Genomic DNA, 22,689 nt, shown 5'->3' on the forward strand with positions numbered 1-22,689 from the left:
CAGAGGGCAGCACCCACCCCCGCGGCCCCGCCCCGCCCCGCCCCCCATCGGCCTGCCGCGGAGCCCTCTGGGAGACGTAGTCTTCAGGGCAGCTCTACCTGGCACGCGGGGGTTTGTAGTCCCGCTCTGTGGGCCAAAGGCAGTATACAGGGACTTCGCATTTAACTTGGGACTTTTGTTCCACTTCGTTTCTGCCCCTTTTGCAAGTTTTCTTTCTCTCCTCAGTCGGCGATGTCGGGAACCAGACAGAGCTCATTACTAATACACTCTGTGGCCTGTCTGACCCTAAGGAGAGGCATGCAGCATGCTGTCTTTCCCAGAGTCTGGGAAGGATGTAGGGTCCCAGGCGGTGTGCGTTGTTGTAGTAACTTTGGGGTGGCAACCTCAGTCTCCCACCTGATGTGCAATGGGGGTAATGGGCCTGCATTTTTACCTCTGTTCCTGAGCATAAGGGGCTAGGTTGGGGTCAGCCTGGTGAAGGACAAGATAAAAGACATGTGACTGTGGGATAGAGCCCAGCTCTCCTCCCATTATGAGTTTTGATTTACAGTCCCTCCATACCTAGGTCTCATCAGTTGGAGCTTGCTGGTAATCCCCACCACTATCGAAATCAGAAATGTTCTGATCTTTCATGTCGCCTTCCCCTGTTGAAAGCTACAGGGTGCTGGGCCATCATCTTCTTGTCCACTGGTGAGGGCTACCCCTTGCTCAAATACAAGCCTCAGGATATAGGTGTCTGGGTGAAAATTTTATCAGCTTAATTCAGCTCAGACCTTCGGAAAACCTCCTGGAAATAGGTTCTGGTTACATCAGCCTTCTCCCTAGAGGACCCACGACTTACAAGCACGCACACATAGGCAACCTCAGCACCTGGCATGCCTCAGGAAGCTCCTGGTGTAAACTCGATCCCAAATAAGGAGGTGCATTAGAGATTCATTCAACCCCCTAGCCATACCGCTGTGGACATGTGTGTGGACATGCATGAAGTAAATCTGGTGGTAAGTTATCAACACATCAGCCAGCAGGACATTTTGGGTTGTCAGAGTAGGGCTCCTTTTCCCTTTGATGTCACTGCCACTGTCTTTCCTCTCTAGAAAGGATCTGTGAAGCATAGAGGGTCCATCCCCAAGCCCTATTTTATTCTCCATTTCCCTTAGAATCTCAGTGACCCACCCAGAAACCTCAAAGCAACTAAGGAATAAACATGGTTCAGATGCAGGTTCACCCCTGAGATCAGCAGAAGCAAATCTCACCCCCATTCCTTGAAGCCAGAAGCGGCCTTACAGGCTACAGCTGTCCTGTAAAAAACAACAGGCTGACCAACATGGAGAAGAACTATTTATTATTAGAAAAAGTCCAGAGTCCAGAAAAGAAAGTCTGAATCCAGAGGAGAAGCACAGAGAGAAGGCCCTGCAAGGTGGGGGGCCAAGAGGAAGCAAGGAGCCCAGGCGTCCAGGCACTGAGTCTAGGCGGCAGTGGCGAATCCCACCCTGTTGTTGCCCATGTCGTAGACGGAATAGTAGGACCTGAGGAAGACATCCCCAAGGATCCACAGGGGCTGGCCGTTCTGGGAGGGCAGGTAGGTGGGCTCCACCCCCACGGTGCAGTACCCATTGTTCTGCACAAGACAAAAGCACAGCACTCATTCATTTTGCTCACACAAGAACAAGGCACGGAACACAAACGCAGAAATTAGTGAGCCAGGGTATTTGCCCTTGAGAGCTCAGGCTAGCTGAGCTGCCAGCGCAGAGGCTGATGGGAGGGATTTCTGGAATGGAGAAATACAGGCTGCAGTGACCCTCTGCAGGGACTCCTCTCTTCATGCCCCTCCCCACTCACCTACCTCCTGCTCCTGACTTAGAGCAGGTCAGGCCTTTGTGCCTAGAGCAGGTCTTGGCCTTGTGGTCAAGCCTTTGAGGCAGATCACCATGGATCCAAACCTTAGTTTCACCCTGACTAGCTGTGTAGCCTTGGAGGAGTAACCTGACCACTCTGAACCTCCAAGTGGTCACTTGTACAATAGAAATTAGTATCTCCCTCATTGAATGTTATGACGGTTAGGTGGGGTAGTGTAGGTAAAGGGCTTCGCACAGAGGCTGATGCTGGTAAGTGCACAACAAAGAGCCCAGCGCCTCGCCCCACTAATTAATAATAATAATGAATAATAGATGACAGTCTTCACAGCCTGGTTCCAGAGAAGGGCGTGTAGATTCAATGAGTGGGGAAACTAAGTCAGTGCTCCAGGAAGTCAGGAAATGGCACAAGGTAAGGAGACTGAGCATTTCTGGCTCCCCGTACCTTCCTCCCACCTGATTATGTCCCTGCTGGCTCAGCCTGTGGGGACCAGGACTTACATTGAGGATGTAGGAGGAGGGTGGCAGAGGGAACTGCACACCATTGATGATGAAGGTGAAGGTGGGCAGGTTCTGGATGTTGTTACAGTTCACAAGAAACTGCAGAGAGAGGAACAGGGCCCAGGTTGCCTCATCTCCCACCTGAGAGTAGCTGCCAACTTGGCCACCTCAACCCCTCTGGCCCCAAGCCTGAGTCCCAAGCCTGCTTTTGGGCTAAGGTGGCAACACTCAAGGAAATTCCTGTGTAAGCCCTGCTGGCACTACTTGTGTTTACTCACGTACAGGGAGTAGGATTCAGGGAGACCTGAGCCTCTCTCCCACCCCAAAAACCTTACTTTTGCCTGAACCTCCCCTCCCCCATAGCAGATTGAACCTGTGTCCCTTCTCTGCCACTGTCTTTTGAAAACACACAGGTCTGTGGAAAAAGTGGCCCATCAGTCCCCCCAAGGCAGTGGGAATGCATTATTTAGGCAAACCCCTTGCTGGGCTCAGGAGAGAGGGGGAGCCAGGGCCTGACCCTATGGAGATGGGGGACGGGTGGGCTAAAAAGTTATTCCTTGTCGCTTACAGCTTAGCCCCCCTTTCCAGTTATTTTGCTCTCACTTCAAAGTCCAGCAAGTGCTCAACCTGTTCCCCCTGAGGAGCCGAGGCTCAGAAGAAATTCTGCCTAGAAAGAACCTCCTGAAAGCCCCTCAGCACAAGGGGCTGCCTCCCAGAATCAGGCTCCAGGCCGTACCCCAGTCATCCCGGGGGCCCGCACATCCAGTGCCTTGGGGAGCTTGAAGTATGGAGGCCAAGGATCAGGCTATTTCTGGGCTCCCAGGAGAGGCCAGCAGCGCCTCCGGCAGACACACCGGTCCATACTGGTCCTCCTGGGCCCCCGTGGCCTGCAGAAGGGCGCTCAGGTACTGCTGGGGCACGGTGAGCAGAGACGTGCCTGTGTCCACGATGGCCTGGCAGCCCTGGGAGCACCAGCCGGAGGCCTGGCCGTCAACGAGGAACCTGAATGGTGAGGAGATGAGCGGCCTGAGCACCCCCAGCTCAGGGCAGCTGGGGGTGGGCTTCCCTCACCTCTAAGGGACTAATGACTACAGCCACAGAAGCAAATGAGGAAGGTAAGGACTCTGCAGAGGTCAATCCAGCCATTCCCCTGCCTCACACCATGCCAGAGTCTACCTAAGACCACCCCAAAGGCCATGGAATCTCTACTTAAAAGTTCCAAGGAAGGTTCTAGAAACATTGACAGCCAAGGCTCCTGATTTGTTGTAAGTACTTTCAGTAAATTAGCCCCTCCTCAACTACCACACACCTCAGTTTCTAATCTGTAAGCCCATAGGGTTAGACAACAGGGTCTGAAATGTTTGGGATTCCAAATGCTGCCCCTTCCTATGTTGGCCCCATCCCACCCCTTTTCTCCAGGCTGAGCTGGGCCTTGAAACTTCAGCAGAGGGGAGCTGTGGCTTTATGAGGGCAGGCCTGGAGAAGGTGGGGGGTGCTCCGTCCCAGCCCCCCAGCAGTACCTGGCTGTGTGAGGGACATGAAGTGCCCCAAAGCCTGCTCCGAGGGACTGCCCACAACCCCAGGGCCTCACCAAGACTTACTCCTCAATGCCAATCTGCCAGTAGAGCTCCTGGGTGACCGGGGCCCAGTAGATCTGCCCCTGGTACAGGCTGTTGTCCACACCCCCGAAGATGACTGCTCCTCCATTCTGAGAACCCTGCTGGCTGCAGGAGGCAAAGGGGAGGACGAGTCAGGGGGTGGCTGTGAGAGGGGACTTCCCTGTGGAGCAGCCACCCTCAGAGGGTCCTGCCCTGGCTCCAGACTGGGGCTCCCTGAGGACGGAGCCATGTCTTCTCCTTAGACTGGGCCTCTGGAATTCCCAGTGCCTCAGGCTCCTGGGTGATGCTGCCCCACTAAGTCCTGCCTCTGGGGAAGCTGCTGGTTGTGTGGTCCTCCAGTGCAGCCCCATTTTTTTCTCCCTTCCACTTCATGATGCTGGTGGAGCTGGACCCAGGCCCAGCTGGTATTTTCTGCTGGAATTAAAGGGAGGGAGGGCCTTGGTGGAGGGGAGGGAAGGACATCTGCGTTTGTTTGAGAGGCCTTCCCTGGTAGCTGAACTTGAGTGTGGAACTGGGGGAAGCTCCCAAAGGCTACACTCAGAGTAATTGTAAACAGAGGTAGTAAATCGGCAACATTAGAAACAGGGTAGTTAATGCGGGTGAAAGTCAGATTGTGGTGATTAAGCCCCAGATAGTAGATACTCTCTTTACAAGGTGTTTGGCTAATCTGAGAGGGAAAAAGGAAAGTCCATTCCAAGCCTCGCGCCCCCTCCCACCGCCAGTTCCCAGGCCCATCCACAGAAATGACCGTGTTTGCTTGTGTTTGCGGTGGGGATGACCACTTGTTAGGAGGTGATGGAGGACCTTGACCAGAGTCTGGACCTGGCTATTATTCCAGGACCTAGCTGGAACAATAGATCAAAGGAGTTGAAGCAATAGATCAAAGGAGGTGCCCAGGTAGTGAACAGTGGGTCAGAAGGAAACGAGCCCACTGGGGATCTGGGCAGGAGGTAAATCCAAGAGGTATTAAGAATCAGCAGCAACACTCAAAGCAAAGCTCGGCCAGAAGAAGGGATGCTGGGAGAAGTGGGCGGGGACAGAAAGGGATGGGGAAGCAGTCAGAAGCCCAGGGGAGAAGGCCCTGGGACAGAGTGGCTGGGGCCAAGTGCCTGCTGGGAAGCCTCCAGATCGCACAGGATGGAACCTCAGTTGTCCAGGATGGAGGAAGAGGGGAGGGGCTGGGCGCTGGGGGACCCCCCCCCCCAGGCCACTCCTCACTTGCTGAGGTAGAAGCTGAAGACCGGGCTGGTGAGGGCGCCCTCCTGCAGCATGCCCTGCAGGGCTGTGGTGGCCCCACCCACGGCCAGGGCTGGGTAGGCCATGCCCATGATGCCGTCAAACTGCGCGTAGACGAAATTGGTGCCCGGCTCATTCTCACTGAGGCCGAACTCCTGGTTGGGGACCTGGATGCTTTGGACCTGGAGGGGACACAGAGCATGCAAGGTGACAAGTGTAACTCCACCTACCTCCCCCAGACATCCCCAGAGACCCCTCAAGACTCATTCTTCCTCTTCCTTCGTATGTCCTTTCCTGCTTGGCAGGTCTTGCAAGAACCACTTTCTCTTCTGAATGGCCTTCCCTGAGTGCCAACAGCACCCCCTCGCCCAAGGACCGGGTCATCCTGTTCATCATGGTGTGCTCGGTATCCTGCACATGGTGGCCCTTAGTGAGGGTTCAATGAGTGAATGAATGAGCCCCGACTGTACTAATGTCCTGTCCTATACAGTAGAGCGTGAGGTGTTCTCCATATTTTTCAGGGTCTCCGTCTCAATCTCCGGGTTAGCCTCTGTGGCCTGTGAGGTTAGAGCCCACGTCCTGGGGTGGGAGCCGCAGCCGCGTCACTCACCGTCATCGTGTCGTAGCCGAAGAAGCCAGTGAGGCTGCCGCTGCCGTACTGCAGGGAGAAGGTCTGCCCGTTGGTGGAGTAGGTGGAGGACTGGCCGGGGTTAAAGCGGCTGTGGCCGGCTGCAGGGCGAGGGAGGGTTCAGGAAGCCAGGCTGGAGCGTGGGGGGCCGCCCTGGCTCTCAGGCCTATGTTCGCACCCTGTGCCCTCAGCACACCCCGCCACTCCTCATGCGGTGGGCAGCCCAGGCTCCCAGCATTGAAAGGCCCCTGGGAGTGGCCAGCCTTGGCCCCAAAGCCCCCTCTGAGTTACAGACTCTGGGGAGCTCTAGGGCTATGGCCTCCCTGCGGGCAGGTTGCGCAGATCCATCTCTGTCTCCCTGGCCCCAGCACATCACCGGGCACACAGCGAGTGCCGATAAATGACTCTCCAGGGCACCCCTGTTTTCCCCAACCCTCACCAGGTCCAGAAGCTAGCCATTCCAAGATCCGGAGGTCATCTCGGGTGGGACCAACGGGGGACCCTCTGGACTACAGGCGTGAGGACCCAAACCTCAAGGCTTTGGCAGAGACCAGGGCAGCCTTAGGGAGTGAACATCATCTGTCTCCAAATATGACCGCAGGGCGGGAACCACATCCTATATTGTCCTCCCGTGTGCCTTGGAGACACTCACTGAGAACTTAGTAAAGAACGGAGCAGAGTGGGGTGGGCTGGAGCAGATGAAGGAATGGGTATTGGCGAGCAGGGAAGGCAAGGTGGAGGTGCTGGTCCAGGACCTGCTTCCTCCCTTGGACATGCCATGTGACCCTGGCCTAGTTCCTGGTCCTCTCCAGGACCGAAGCTCCCCACAGTGATCCCTGTGAAGATTGCCCCTCCCCAGAGGGTGTCAGTGCACTCCCCCACCCACCGCCCCCCCTGCCCTGCCCAGCACTCACTGCAGGCCTGGCTCTGGCAGTACACAGAGGGTACCCACAGGTTGGAAGAGCCGGTATCAAAAAGAACCAGGAAGTTCTGTGGTGGGGTCCCAATGCTGATCTCACCGAAGTAGGCAGCCTGGGGTAGGGTGGTGGAGCAGGCTGTGAGCTCTGGAGGGATCCAGGACCTACAGCCCAGCCTCCTCCATGGGCAGAGCAGAGGACGGACCGGCTCCTGCCCAACAGCCCCCACCAGAAGCAGGGGCCTGAGCCTTCCCTCTGCACTTGCCCAGAGCCCACACACCCTCAGCCTGTGCCTGCCCAGGGCGGCTGCAGAGGTCTCTGTGGCTGAGCTGCCAGGTCAGCCGAGGCCCCTCCCATGCTCCCTCCAGGGAATGAGGTCCAGGCTGGCAGGTCTGAGAGAAAGGAGCAGCGGTTGCAGGGTGGGTGGAGTGGAGGGGTGCAGCTCACTGCCCGGGCCTTGCTTTTAGCCTTTGGCAGCAGGGAGAGGGGTACCCACGGGGGGTCAGGACTCACATCCATGTAGGCCATGGGCTCGTAGGACACGCTGAAGTCACTAAAATGGTATTTCTTAACAGGGTCGTGTTTGTGGTTCTTCAGGAACTCCTCCAGTAAGCCTTTCTCCTTCATGGTTTCACGGATGGACTTGAATTTCTTCAGGGGGACTCTGCAGAAGGTCTGCGCGTCAGGGCAGGGTCCTCCATCTTCCCTACAGCACCTCTGATCAATAGCCCCGGACTCTCTCTCCATCTCTAACTGTGCGCCTCAGTCTCGCTGCCACCCTGTACCCTTGCTCCTGTGTGTCTGTTTTTTTCTTTTTCCATTTGTCTCTCTCTCTCTCTTTCTCCTCATCTGTCTCTCTCTGTCTCTTAATCCCTCTGCCTTTCTCTTTCTTCCCCTTTCCTTCCCTTTCTTTCAAAACTCTTTTCAGGATTTGCTCCATGTTTCAAGAAACAATTACCTTCACCCACAATGCTCCCTCCCCATCTCAAGGGTCCTCACCCCCCAAGCCCTCTGCTCTCGAAGATCCCATACATCCCTTCCCAGGGAGAGGTGAGGGGCTTCAGGCATGACCCTTTGCAGGATATGTGCATTTTTACAAGGTTTTAGAGAGGACAAACTTCGTCCCAAGGAGAGTCCTCTCTGGTGGCCCTCAGGCACCTGGCACCAGCTGACTGTGACAGATCGTGGGTGCAGGAGAACAGAGCTAGGTGGGGACTCAGAAGGCAGGGTCCCGGTTCTGCCTCTGCTGCGAAATGTCTGGCCTGGGACCAATCACTGCTGTTCTCAGGACACGGAGACAATGGGGAGATGGGCCTGGGTGGTTTGGAGCCCAGATCAGCTCTGGAACTGGGACTTGAGAATTTGGGTTTCTGCCCATGTTGCCCTGGGTTATCCCACGCCTGCCCCACGGGTTGCGGGGACATTCACACTGAGCTCTTCACATTGAGCTGCTAGCTTTTCTAACCACTTCTACAGAATTTGCACGTTACAAGAAGTTTCTAAGATGATCCATGTCTCCACCTAAGGAATCGCTCTGGCGCCGAGGTGTGGCGGGTCCAGCCCTCCCACACCTGCGAGCCCCGCTCCTCACTCCCTCTCTCCTGACCCCAGTGTAGAGACTCCATCACGATGTTCCTGCTTAGGTGATTGTGTCATCTGCCAAATAAGTTTGGGCCACAGGAAGTCTTTAGCAAATGTCTCCCTATCCAGAGACAATGAATTGTTCCTTCTTGTGAGAGGAACCGCAGCCGCCCTGTGGGGTCTCTGTGAGCAGCGGTCACCCCTCGTCTGTTTCAGGTCCATCTTTTCTTCCTTTGACTGGAAGCTCCCCCAGGGCGGAAGCTGTGTCTCCTCCCACCTGTGATTCCTGTGCTACCGACTCAGGGAGCCCGTCCTGCCCCTCGCAGACATCCTAGAGCAGAGGCGGCCGGGGTGCCCCCGGCCAGGCCACCCCTCGCAGGGCTGCCGTCTCCTGCCCAGGCCCCTGCACCAGAAGCCGGGCCCCAAACTCACTTGACCACCTTCGCCTCCAGGAGCTGGAGGCAGAGCAGGGCTGCCACCATCCACTTCATGATGCCGATTCCCAACTGGCCACAGAGCAAAAGCCACTCCGAGACCGGCGCTTGCAGGCTAGTGAAAGCCTGAGCCCTCTGTCCTTTATACCCCCTGGGGCCAGAACAGCCCCTACCTCCCTGCCCTGGGCAAGCATGACCTCGACCCCTGGTATAGCCCGGGCTCCGCCTATCGATTGTTTCTGTGTGTTTTCCCTCACAGGGGTGGCCACAAAGGACTTTTCATCTTATTGACTTTTTAATACAAGTATGGAGACCAGGAGGCACAAGCGATAAGAGAGAACAAAGTTGGAGCGGCAAAGATTACTCCTTGTCCAAGAATCAAAAGTGTGATGTGGCCATTTTGGGATGAGGCCAGAGAAAGGTAGAGCCAGGGAGGCGGCCATAGGATCTGTAGGTGCATTCTCCTCCTCAGTACTACGGACATTTTAGAATAAATAATTCTTCATTGTGGGCGCTGCCCTGTGCATTGGAGGATGTTTAGCAGCATCCATGGCCTCTACCCACTAGATGCCAGCAGCCGTCCCCCCGTTGTCTCCAGGCATTGCTCATGGTCTCAAAGGCCAAAATTGTTGAGAACTGTCAGTTTAGAGGTGATAGGCCTAGGGGTCTGACTCAAGTCCCGGCTTCCAGCAGCCCCAATCCCTTGAGGTAAGGGGCTGCCGTTAGGGGAGCTGGGGGATGACGGGGTCAGTGGCCGGGATGACGGTGATGCTGGCAGTGGTGGGGAGTGGCCCTAACGGCAATGATGGCCGTGTCACTAGCGCTGATGCAGGTGGTGGGGAGGGATGCCGGTGGCCGAAGTCTCAGCTCTTTGGGGCAGCTTGGGAGGCTTTTTAGGTCAAATGTGGCACTTGGAGAAATTCTTTTTTTTTTTTTTTAATATTTTAAATTTATTTTTAGAAGGAAAAGAGGGGGAAAGAGAGGGAGAGAAATATCAGTGTGTGGTTGCCTCACATCATGTGTGGTTGCCTCTGGTGCGCCTCCACGGGGGCCTGGCCTGCCACCCAGGCATGTGCCCTGACTGGGAATCAAACGGGCGACCCTGTGGTTCACAGGGCGGCACTCGATCCACTGAGCCACACCAGCCAGGGCAGAGAAATTCTTATTATAATTCATCAAGTTCTCATGACACACCTGTTGTGTGAGCTGAACTGGCTTCTGGCTGTGCATCCTGTGCTGCTCTGGAACAGCAGGAGGCTGAGGGCAGGGGCACGGAGAGAGGGGATATGGCTGGCTCTTGCTTCTTTTTTTCATTATCTCTCTTCTCCAGCACCATTGCAACTCCACCCCTGATTTTAGTTTTCCTGAAATGCTTGTGTCCCCTGCCACTCTCCTCCCAAGCCCTCGTTAGCCCTTTTTCCTGCCCCGAGGTCTGGTCTATCCTGTGCCTCCGTCCTCCATCTCCAGGCCCTGCCTGCTTCCCAGCCACATGCTTCTCATCGCCTGAGGTGACCTGGAGCTGGCCCAGCACATTAGCCTGGCACAGGAGAGCCCCCCATTTTGGGGTGAGTGGAAAAAAAGTCCCCGCACCAGTGCCCTCTCTGCCACCTGGTACCCCACACTCAGGGCTCCAAACAGAATTGTTAGGCCCTCAGGCCCCAGGCGGAAGGCCAAGACCAGGCCTGCCAAACACCAGTATAACCCAGCCAGTGGGGGATTTTCCACTCCGGCCACCACCGCCACTGCCCAGCCAGAGCCCTGGAGCTTCCCCCAGCCCTATGATTGGCGAGGGGAAGGAGGGAAGACATCAGAGGTCTGCCCACGCCTTGCCTAGACAGGGAGGTACCTGCCTGATTGTCTCAAGGCCAGATCAGCTCCCATTCCTCCTTGTAGTTCCCGGGGACACAATGGACTCTGGGATTGAATGGCATCCCAGGGGTAGGGGATCTGCAGATTTGGAAGCGCAAGCAAAAGGAAGTCATAGGATCTTTGGAATCTTGCCAACTCCTCTGAATGCAGCAGAGTCCATGGGATCCCCCAAGTCTTGTGAGGCCTACCGGGCGCCCCAGCGTGGGCCTCCAATGACTTTTCCTTATCTGGTAGGACCCTGGGAGTCTGACAGCCGCCAAGCTGAACTTCCCCAAACCCCAGCGGCAGCACATCCCCCCTGAGCAGCCCTGGCTTGCTGCATGAGGCCAGGCATCCCGCTTGTCTACCAGGCCCTGGGGGTCTGCAGCCCCTGACTACCCAACCTGACCTGACAGCTCAGTCGGTCTCCTCGGCACCCCTGGACATTCCTCATCCGAGTCTGCCCCTGGCCTGCCCCTCTGCCACCCAGGACCCCTTCCTGGGAAGCCGACTTCTTTCTCTTCTACGTGTCCAAACTCTGCCCATCCTTCAGGGCCCCACCCCCAAGAGCCCAGGATGTGCAGAGTCTGAGGATACCTTAGAAGTCATCCAGGGCCACTCCCTACCAAGGACAAGAGCTTCAGGAAGCCTGGTGCACTGGTTCCCGCCCAAGTTCATTTTCTCTTTTTTAAAGATTTTATTTATTTATTTTTAGAAAGAGGAGGAGGGAGAAAGAGAGGGAGAGAAACAGCGATTGCTTGTCTCTCATATGCACCCTGACTAGGGACTGAACCAGCAACCCAGGCATGTGCCTTGGGGTCGCAGGAATCGAACCTGCAACCTTTTGCTTTGTGGGGTGATGTCCAACCAACTGAGTCACACCAGTCAGGATGCAAGTTTATTTTCTACCCTTAAACACCGCACACCCAGCTGTGCTGTACCCTTGGGACTGAATCTCATACTGTCTAGGATCAGTCTCCGATTGTTTCCTGGGTACGTTTCCTGTCTCCATAGACTGAAAGCTCCCAGAAGGCCGTGGCTGTGCCTGTGGCTTCCACCGCCCTGTACCTGACCCTGGGCTCGAGAAACCCTGAACAGTAGTTGGAGCCCGTGGGACTGTTCCCAATGGGTCTTGGTTATGTCTCCCGCACCCCACTATCCCAGTGCTCGGATTTCCACCCCATGCTCCAAAGGGCTCTTGTTAAAATCTAGGCCCTGGGGACCCTCTGTAGAGTGATAGTCTCCCAGGAAAGAGGTAGTTCCTCATCACCCTCTGGTTTTATTTTATCTCGCTCTAAGCACCACCTGCCTCAAAACTCATCAAAGGCCTCCCAGTCGCTAACTAAATAAAATCCAAAGTCATCATTCTGGGCTTCATGGCACGCTCAGTCTGGTCCCTTTCTATGTTTCCATTCTCATCTTCTACTGCTAACATACAAACACTCATAGTGACCTCCTTGTTTCCTCTCAAGGAGACCTGTTATTTTTCAGCCTCGTCCCTTTACCCATGCTGTGCTCGCCGTCTGGAACAACCTTCCCAGGCATCTCCACCTGCAAGAACGTCTCATCCTTCAAGACCCACTACAAATGTCACAGATTCTCTGCATTGTGCCCACGTAGTCTCAAACTGACCCCAACTGTGGAGGCCATTGCTTTTCCTCCCCTTATGGTATTTATTTCATACCATCTTATATCCCATTGACTTGCCCCCAGTCCTACCGCTTGTCACTGAAAGAATAGGTCTCTTTGTGCACATGGCTCCTTAAACAGCTCATTCATCTTTCAGAGTGCCTACAAAAATGACGCTCATTGCCGAGAATGTCTCAAGAAGAGGCGGCAACTAAACAGCACGCACACTGCCACTGTTAATCCTTCACCCATGGCGGATATCATTGCTCAAACCTATCACTCTTTCCCATGGTGCTGAGACATAGCCTTAGCAGCCTTTTCAAATCTAGTGCTCCATGCACACACTCTCAATCAATCTTGAAATGACATGCCCCAAGCCCTTTAATGGAGTTTTGTTTTTTTTTTTAAATTCTGGATCCTAAATTGTATTTAGAATTGTATACATATATCACTTTTTTAAAAATCAAAGTAACTTGAAACTAGAACTATTTGTACCATTCTAAATTATCTTCTAGTTCTTAATGTGCACACTTTGGTTTTAACTTAGGTGTAATCAGTGTGTAAATGTGCTTGTCACTTAAGATTACTGCATACACATTTCCATGCATTAAGATAAGCTACATTCTTATCATTTTCAGTGGCTATACTGTGCTCTATCATCATAGTAGCTAGGATTATTTAACCCTATTTATCTGGGTTAATTCCAATTTCTCATTACTATCAATAGCACTTGAGCTCACAAACAAAGTCATCCAAAGGAAGAGAGTAGTGAGCTTATCATTATCAGAGTCATTCAAACACAGGCTAAAGGAGCACCTTCTGAGGAATTTTGGTAGAGGGGTTTCTTGCAGCAGGTGTGAGACAGAGCCAAGGATCTGAGTTTCTATGTGCATTACAACTCCTGAAACATGCTCACAGAGCTAAAAGACCTCAGCTTGAAGGACACTTGACTTGGAGTGATAAACACACAGTACAGTATATAAATGATGTATTGTAGAATTGTATGCCTAAAACCTATATAATTTTTTAAAATCTACTTATTGATTTTAGAGAGAGGGGAAGGGGAGAGAGAAAGAGAGAGAAACACCAGTTTTTGTTCCACCCATCCATGCGTTCATTGGTTGATTCTTGTATGTGCCCTGACCAGGGAATCAAACCTGAAACCTTGGCATATCGGGATGATACCCTAACTAACTGAACTACCCAACCAGGGCTGAAACCTGTGTAATTTTATTAATCAACGTCACCCCAGCAAACTCAATTTTTTAAAAAAAGATCTCAGTTCTGTAGACAGGTACTCTAAAAACCCTAAGTCTTTGGCAGCCGTCTACATGAGTTTAGTTACATCTTCAGCTATTATCTTGGTTTTATAGTTTTTTCCTTAAATTTTCTATGTGTTTTATACTTTGCACCAGACTTATTGGGGACACACTGAGCCTGAGTTTTTTCTTCAAGTTCAAGAACTTATGCTTTTTTTCCTTTTTCTTTTTTAAAATTATATTTACTGGCCTTGGCTGGTATGGTTCAGTGGATTGAGTGCCAGTCCGTGAACCAAAAGGTCACTGGTTCTCCTCCCAGTCAGGGCACATGCCTGGGTTGGGGCCAGGTCTCCAGTTGGGGACTTGTGAGAGACAACCAATTGATGTTTCTCTCACACATGGATGTTCCTCTCCCTCTCTTACTTCCTCCCTTCCTCTCTCTAAAATTAAATAAATAAAATCTTTTTTAAAAATGTAAAAAAAAATTCATTGACTTAAGAGAGAGAAACATTGATTTTTTGTTCCACTTATTTATGCATTCATTGCTTGATTCTTGCATGTGCCTAGACTGGGTATCGAACCCACAACCTTGGTGTGTCAGGGTGACACTCTAACCAACTAAGCTACCCTGGCCAGCATCTTCTCTTTTTATTTTGATATAATTTTTGACTTACAGAAAAGTTGCAAACACAGTGCAGAGATCTCCCCTATACCTTTCATCCAGAATCCCCTAATGTTACCATCTTACACCGTAACCATAGTACAGTGACTGCTCCTATCTTGAAAATTAACCTTGATCTAATTAATACTAGTAACCAATTTATAGACCTTATTTGAATTTCACCAGTTCTTCCACTAATGTCTCTTTTCTGATTTAGGATCCAATCTCAATTCTCATGTTGCATTTAGTTTTCACGTCTTCTTAGTCTTGTCTAATCTGTGACAGTTTCTTTGTTTTTCTATGTCTTTTATGACCTTGCTACTCCTAAAAATTACTAATCAGTTATTTTGTAGACTTTCCCTTAATTTAGGTTTTTCCGGTGTTTTCTCATGATGAGATTGAGGGCATGTGTTTGGGGACAGAAAACATAGAGGTGCTATATCCTACTTAGTGCATATTATCACGAGGTACATGATATGTCTTATTACTGGGGATTTAACCTGACTAACTTGGTTAAATGAGGTCCACCAGGTTTCTCATCTGCACAGTTATTATCTTCTTGATAATTAATAAGTGTCCTCTGGAGAGACAATTTGAGATGATGCATCATTCTTCTGCCCACTCACTTTAACATCTGTTACTGGTTCTTGCCTGCAACAGGCATTTTGGTGGTGTTTGCCTAATGGTGCTTTTCCGTTTCCATCATTCCTTCTACAATTATTAATTAGAATTCTACTATAAGGAAAATCTGGGTTCAAGGTTATGAAATGGACACTCCCTCTTCTGCTGAAACATCCCACCTATCGCTGCAGGTGTGCCAGGCAGGGTGCTTATGTTTGTTTAATCAGGCAACGCTCACAACAACCCCACAAAGTATGTTAGTTTATCCCCATTCTACAGAGGAGTCCATTTTATCCGTCTATATATAAAACAGCTGGAAATTGACCTCTGTGTGTATAAATGAATAAATAGACATTATTTTTTTCTCTGGTCTATTGATTAACACACTTTTGCTTGAAGACAATAACTTGTCTATGTGGCTTAAGTGGAAAGGGGAGTATGCTGAATAGGTGGGGGTTCTCTCTCTCTCTCTCTCTCTCTCTCTCTCTCTCTCTCTCTCTCCCTCTCTCAGCTGGCTTTCTCCATGTGTCTGAGCACCAGAAGCTGAGTTTTACATTTCCAGAGAAAGAAGGAAACCAACATTCTCAGGAAAGCTCTCTGATTGGTCAGGCGCCCACTTCTGAACCAATCAACTGTGGCCCTGTAAGAACTAGGCAGCTTCCTCAGGAAGCATTTTGAATCGCATATACAGAAGTCCCCAGAGGAAGTAAGGTATGTTTCTGGACAAATAATCTCAAAGATGTCCATGCATATTTATTTCTGATGACATATGGACCCTACCTCTAACTCCTCACCTACCTCTTTGTACATATTAAAGAATGTGGTGGTGTGTGACATGCAGATGACTTTAGATGACCAATCTCCACCACTTATTGACACTGTGACCCCAATAATTCACTTACCCTCCCTGAGCCTGACTTTCCCTGGCTGTGAAATGGGGATAATAATCTACCCCTCAGGGTTGCTGTAATAATTCAACAAGGCCATGATTACAAAATTGCTGGCGTGTAGCAAGCCCTCCAGAACTATCAGCTAAGTTAGAATCTTTTTTGTACAGTTATACAGGTGCTAGGGGCAGGAGTTAAAGTGGAAAAAGGACCTTTGGGGAGCATTGTCAGTGTTCTGCTTCTTGACCTGAGTTCCAGTGACATGGGTCTGTGAGAAGTCAGAGAACTGTATACTTACGATATATATACCTTTCAGCATGTGCCTTACACTTTAATTAAAAGTTTTATAGACTTCTGGCCAAGATGGTGTTGTAGGTAAACACGGCTCACCTCCTCACATAACCACATCAAAATTACAACTAAACTATAGAACAACCATCATTCAGAACCATCAGGAATTGAGCTGAATGGAAGTCCTAAAACTACGGAATTAAAGAAGAAACCATACTGAGACTGGTAGGAGGGGCAGAGACTCTGAATGGGCTGGTCCCACACCCATGTGTGGCAGTTAAAAATCAAGAGGGATATCTCAGGAGCAAGGGGTCCTAGCCGCACACCAGACGCCCCAGCCCAAGGTTCCCGTGCCAGGAAGAGAAGTCCCTACAACTTCTCGCTGTACAAACCAGCAGGAATTGAGGCTGAGGAGGACAGAAACTGCTGGAATCCCAGGCAGTTCTGTAACAGAGGGGTTAGGTCAAATCGCTGAGAGAAAGCAAGCAGCTGGGAGAAAACCCCAAGGCAAAATTGAAGATTAAAAGCAGTTAGTCCTCCCCATGAAGGGAGGGGCAGCTAGGGGAGGGAGATTGCCCGAGGCAGAAGAGCAGCTTGTGACTCAGCAGAAGGGAACTTGCACGGAGCATGTCTGGTTCAAGATGTGGCCCCCTTACCCACAATGGTGGCTGGGAGAGGGACAAAAACAAACATGGCCGACACTGGCCCTCATTGGTTAAAAAGGTGGACACTCCCACTGGCTTCCAGCTCATGGGATTTCAGGAGAGGTCTTATAAACAGAAGGCAGGCAAAAGCTCACTCTCTTGGTCTTTTGGCCCATTGGCCGCTTGGCATTTTGGCTTCTTGTGCTCTTCCTTTGCTCTGCATGGGTGGGAGCAGCAGATTCGAGGACCACTCAGGGCTTAGGCCCTTCACGGTTGGAAGCAACCTGCCAGAGGCAGGGTCCCACACTGGGATGTGTGCTTCTCCAGCCCTTGGGATGCTATGACCCAGTGCAGCATGGCACACAGGCTCTGGGCTTCTTCCGCTCTCTTGCCCTAAGAACAGCACACAGAGTGATGAGCTGGGCAGTTCCTTGTGGATGGAGTTTCCCCTTTATTACTGTCTGGAGTGACCTGGCAGTGCACCCCAGACCCTGAGAAACAGAGACATGCTGCAAGGCAATGTCGATGCAGGTACTAGAGAGGGAAAGAAAGCCTGGAGCTGTAGAGATGGAGACCCATTCAAGTAACAACCTTGGGCTAAAGATAAGCAATAACGGGAAACTTTGGGACATGGACTTGAACTTTAATCCTCCTGGGGGTGACTAGTTTTCTGTGCTTTGCAGGAGAGGCTGGCTTGGTCAGCTCAGGTCAGGGATGCTCCCAGCCCCCTCAAATAGGGAACCCTGTTAATGGAAACCTATTTCCTTCCCCACAAGTCTTCCTGTTATGTGTATACATGGTGACAAGCAGCCAAACCCCATGTTGCCCAGTTACAGTTCCTCTTAAAGGACCTGTACACAGACTCACTAGGACTCACTCCCTCTGAGCTCCAGCACCGGGGCAGCAGATTGAAAGGCATCAGAGACATACAGGGAGGAACCGAATTGGCCAGCATCAGGGAGAGAGCAAGGGGGCAGCTTTCTCCCAGACAGAAGTGCTAGAAGAGGCCATTGTTCCTTTTCTGATCCCTCCTTGCCACAGAGCCACAGAGCTGGCAGGCAGGCACCATATCTGAGACTCCATCAACCTGGCTTACACTGTTTGCTCCACCCTGGTGATTCCCTCACATCCTGCCCCACCCAGATTTCAGTCCCACCCAAGCTGTTTCCAGTGGCTTTTCCATACAAATGGCTTATCTTGGCCAGTGCTTCAGATTTTCCTAAATCCTTCAGACAAACAGCACCTGGCTTCAGCAAGCACTCTACCTTTTGCTAAGTCACCCCAGGCCTGCCAGTAGCAGCAGCCGGGCTTGGTACACAGCTTGAACTCTCCTGGGCACCTCCAAGCCCAGAACAAGTAGCAGCCATCTTCAGATTGCTTTGTAGCTTAGGCTGTGTGACCCCAAGCAGAACACAAATAGTGGCTGACCTTGGATGTGCCAACAGCAGTCAAGGCTCAACAACAAGAGAAGGGTGTACACAGCCTACATGGTGGGTGCACTTTGTACCCACCCAACGTGGGTCATAGAGGAGGCTGTGCTACTGGACCCTACAGGACACCTACTGCATTAAACCACTCTATCAAGCCTGGGAGACATAACAGTTCTACCTAATACATAGAAACAACCACAGGGAGACCACCAAAATTAGGAGACAAAGAAACATCACTCGAATGAAAGAACAGAACAAAAGTTCAGAAAAAGAACTAAACAAAGTGAAGTCAAGCAACGTACTAGATGCAGAGTTCAAAACACTGGTTATAAGGATGCTCAAGGAACTTAGTGAGGACCTCAACAACATGAAAAAGATCCAGTCAGAAACAAAGGATACACCATTTGAAATAAAGAACAACTTACAGAAAATCAACAGTAGAGTGGATAAAGCCAAGAATCAAATCGGCTATTTGAAACCTAGGGAAGCAAAAACAGACAAAACAAAACAAAGCAAAACCCAACCAATCAGAACAGCAAGAAGAAAAAAGAATTAAAAAAAAAATGAAGATAGTGTAAGGAGCATCTTGGACAACTTCAAGCAGACCAACATTCACATCATAGGAGTGTCAGAAGGAGAACAGAAAGAGCAAGGAATTGGAAACTCATTTGAAAAGATAATGACAGAAAACTTCCCTAACTTGGTGAAAGAAAAAGGCAAACAAGTCCAGGAAGTGCAGAGTCCCCAACAAGATGAACCCAAAGAAGCCTGCACCAAGGCATATCATAATTAAAAGGCCAAAGCTTAAATACAAAGAGAGAATCTTAAAAGCAGTAAGAGAAAAACAGTTAGTTACCTTCAAGGAAACTCTAAAACTGTCAGCTGATTTCCCAAGAGAAACTTTGCATGCTAGAAAGGATTGGCAAGAAATATTCAAAGTGATGAAAAGCAAGGACCTAAAACCAAGATTATTCTACCCAGCAATGCTATCATTTAGAATCAAAGGACATAAAAAGAGGTTCCTAGACAAGGAAATAAAACTAAGGGAGTTCACCATCACCAAACCAGTATTATATGAAATGTTAAAGGATCTTCTTGAAGAAGAAGAAGAAGGCGGCAGGGGGAGGGAGCAGAGGGTATAAGGGAGATAAATGGTAATGGAAAAAATACAACAAAAATTTTTTTAAAAAAGAGAAGATCAAAAATATGAACAATAAAATTGCAATAAATACATATCTATCAACAACAAGCAGAACAGAAACACATCATTGATACAGAGAACATTCTGATGATTGCCACATGAGAGGGGTGTTGGGGGATGGGATGTAAAGTATAGCACAGGGAACAGAGGGGTCAAAGAATATAAATGCAGGACCCATGAACACGGACAACTGTGTGGAAATTGCCTGAGGGAATAGAGGGACTGGGGGAGGTGGACAAAGAGGGAAAAATTGGGACAACTGTAATAGCATAAACAATAAAATATAATTTAAAAAAGTAAAATGAGGTCATCAGGGTGAAAAAAATTTACAAAATCACATTTAATATTTTAATTTAAAAATTTTCATAGTGATTAGGCATTTATATAACTACACCCTGATAAATCTTGCGCCCACCTGACACCATAGTTGTTACATAGTTGTAACATAGTTGTTACAACATTATAACTATGTTCCCTGTGTTGTACTTTCATCCCTATGACTATTTCTATTTCCTGACTGACAGTTTGTTACAGACACATTTTAAAAAGAAAGAAGAGAGGAGAGGAGACAACACCTGCCCTCAGAGGATCCCAAAGATGGAGGGAGGAGGCAGTCCTGTTCCGGGAGTTCCCCAGCAGACGGGGACCCCACATATTCACCCATGACAACATTTTCCACACCAGAATAGAGGCAGAGGTAACGTTAGGGGAAGTAAGAAAGAACATGTCTTTTTTGCATAGCCATGTATTTATTATATTTTAGCACAGATATATAATCATACCCATGATTTCATAGACTCTATGGGTTAAGACAGGCTCCCAACTAAGAAGCATCAGGAAGCAGCAGAACCACAGCCTAAAATCCTTGTCTCGCAGGCGTTTGTCTCCTAGGCTGGCCATTCCACGAGCGGCACAGCCTGCAGTTACCTGAGGGCCTGGGGCCCCCAGCCCTGGAGTCTCCAGTTGTTAGATTTCTCCCTCTCCCCCTCCTGCCCAGCCCTGGGCCCCAGGGAGAGAGGCAGTCTCCTAGATGTGAACCCAGCCAGGAGCTTCCAGCCGTACCCTGGAAAGGCACTGCCTAGGAGTGGCCATCTCCACTTGACAGGCAGGACAACTGCGAGCACAAGGTCCGTTGTCATGCCAAGCCGAGGCTCCACGTCTGTGGCTCCGTCCACACTGCTGGCTCAACTTCCTCCTGAACTACTGTCCCACATCTCCAGAAATGGCACCTTGCACAAGCCAGAGAGCTGGGGGTGAAACTTGGCATGACTTCTCCTCTACCACCCACATCAGTGGGTTCTAACCAGTGGCCACACGCAGACAGTGCCAAGACCATGAGGGTAGTATCTGAGTGACAAATGTGGGACCCACTGATCTCTACTGAGTGGACGTGAAAGCCAAGCTGACCTACTCAACCCCCAGCCACCTGCCTTGTTCCTTAAAGTCAGAGCCTACAGAGCAGCTTTATTTGGGGTCAGCCAGATCTCAGCCCCGGGAAGCAGGGTTTGATGGAGTGAGTGGAAAATAGGGGCTCCCCAATTTCTGTGAGCCCCAGAGGGATGCCTGTGATGACGGGGATAGGCAGAGCCAGTCCGCACAGCAGGGCCCAGGCCAGACTGTTGTTGCTGGTGTCGAAGATGGAGTTGTAGACCCTCGGGAAGATGGTGGGCCCACAGGAACCGCCGTTCTCTGAAGACAGGTAGGTGGGCTGGAACCCTCTGGGGCAGCTACTACCCTGACCTGGAGGAGAAGAGGTGAGGCTGTCGGCAGGCACGTCTCATCGGATAAGGAAAGAACCTGAGCCCAGAAATCAGAGAAGCCTGGGTTCAAATCTCAGCCCACCTCTGGCTAGCCGTGTGACCGCAGACAAGTCGTTTAGCCTCTCTAGTGTTCTGTTTTCCCATGATGAGGGAGGGGATAATGTGACCCATTGCTGCATTCTGCATGATGAATACAAGTTAGGCAGGTAAAGAAAGTGGGAAAAGAACATTTCTAGCAGGCAAAATGACACATGCAAAGGGCCTGAGATAAGAAAGACAAAATGATGGGGCCAGTGAGGCCGGAGTAGGGCAGTGGGAGGCACTGCTGAGGGAAGCAGAGGCCCAGCCACCAGAGGTGCGGTCTTGAGGTTTTTCTGACCATAAACCACAGTTAGAAATATATTTCACACCATAACATTATGGTACACACATACATATCATGTAATTAAAACAAAAGCCTCAACCCACCATAAAAAATTCTAGTCCATAGTATACGTGATGCACTCTAATTTTTCTATTTTATTTAATTGTTTCTAAAGTGATGGATCCAATCAACCAAATTGATTTCTAACGGGTTGCAAGCTGCAATTTGAAAAACGCTGATCTCTAGGGCATTGAACCGCATGTGCACATACGCAATATTGCAGTCTCAGCTATCATTTCTCACATAAGCAATTAGTTACAAGTGTTTGGGGAGCAGGAGGGTTTCTCTTCCTTCCTTCGGGTCCCCCACAGTGGAGGCAGAGAAGATGCTCAAGGCACATTTGTTAATTAGAAGCAGGGTTGAAGGCTGGAAGAGAGGGAGGCTGGCCCACCACATTTGGAGGTTTGAGTAACCTGAAGAGGACCCGCTGGCCACCATGCTGCTTACTTTGGTTTCAACCCCTCTCCCCGGGCAAATGGAATGGGGACAAATAAGTGTCAAGTCTTGGGTTTAAAAAGGCGCTGGGTGACCACCTGCAGCAGGGATGGTTGTGCCTGCCCTCAGGACTGCCACGAGGACCTGAAGAGCAAGCGTACACAGAGCCCTTGGCTCAGTGCCTGACACCAGGAATAGCAACCGGCGCCTCGGAGTGCTCCACGTGTGCTTGGCATTGTTCTAGCCGCTTCATGTCTACCAGCGCATTTAATCTTACAAGGACCTTATGAGGTAAACACTGTATTGACCCGGGTTTACAGATGAGGAAATAGAGGCTCAGAGACACCAAGTGACTTGCCCAAGGTCACAAGGTTTGGAAGTGGTAGAAAAGGATCCCAACGCAAGTAGACTCCACCACTACACATATGCATTTCAGGAAGCTCTGGACAAACCTTGGTTCCTGGTATTACATTTGTGGGAGAGATTGGTAAAATGATTCTTAAAGTCGTTTGCAAATCTTATGTCCCAGGACCCTAAGGGCGGCAAACGGGCTCACCTCCCACCTGGGCTCCTGGGCTTCCCCCATGCCCGGAGAGGAAGGGGAGGAGAGAGAGAGACCGGGAGAATACAGGAAAGAGGTACAGAAGCCCAGGAAGGAAGTCGGTGCCCCCGATGGTGGATGGAATGTGACCGCTGCTATAGTTGGTGACAAACTGGAGAAATAATAAGAGACATGGAGATAGGCGGTCAGAACCCACTACCTCCAGGGCTCCCGGGATTGGGACGGAGTCCCTCAGGTCAGTGTCCTTTGACTTCCCAGGGACAGTGGG

At 50.7% G+C, this 22,689-nt stretch overlaps 1 protein-coding gene across 1 annotated transcript; it reads right to left on the bottom strand.

The window, feature by feature from the left end:
• Positions 1-1,465: 1,465 nt before the first annotated feature.
• On the bottom strand, positions 1,466-8,826 carry PGC (progastricsin). Its single transcript, XM_054568750.1, has 9 exons — positions 8,768-8,826; positions 7,268-7,418; positions 6,752-6,869; positions 5,820-5,938; positions 5,192-5,391; positions 3,956-4,078; positions 3,209-3,356; positions 2,355-2,453; positions 1,466-1,618 (listed from the first exon to the last, which is right to left on the bottom strand). The coding sequence occupies exons 1-9, from the start codon at positions 8,824-8,826 to the stop codon at positions 1,466-1,468; spliced, it is 1,170 nt and encodes a 389-aa protein (XP_054424725.1).
• Between the last annotated feature and the right edge of the window lie 13,863 nt (positions 8,827-22,689).

This window comes from Pteronotus mesoamericanus, unplaced genomic scaffold, assembly GCF_021234165.1.
Source record: "Pteronotus mesoamericanus isolate MK-2021 breed Mesoamerican mustached bat unplaced genomic scaffold, CSHL_Meso_final contig_20, whole genome shotgun sequence".
NCBI lineage: Eukaryota > Metazoa > Chordata > Mammalia > Chiroptera > Mormoopidae > Pteronotus > Pteronotus mesoamericanus.

Bases quoted from the DNA above. Each gene is read 5' to 3' on its own strand.
- PGC (XM_054568750.1), bottom strand. From the start codon at position 8,826: ATGAAGTGGATGGTGGCAGCCCTGCTCTGCCTCCAGCTCCTGGAGGCG. The intron at 5,392-5,819 runs GTGAGTGACGCG...TGTCCCCTCCAG, and splicing joins TCGGCTACGACACGATGACG to GTCCAAAGCATCCAGGTCCC. The intron at 2,454-3,208 runs GTGTGTCTGCCG...CTCTCTCTGCAG, and splicing joins AGGAGGACCAGTATGGACCG to TTTCTTGTGAACTGTAACAA.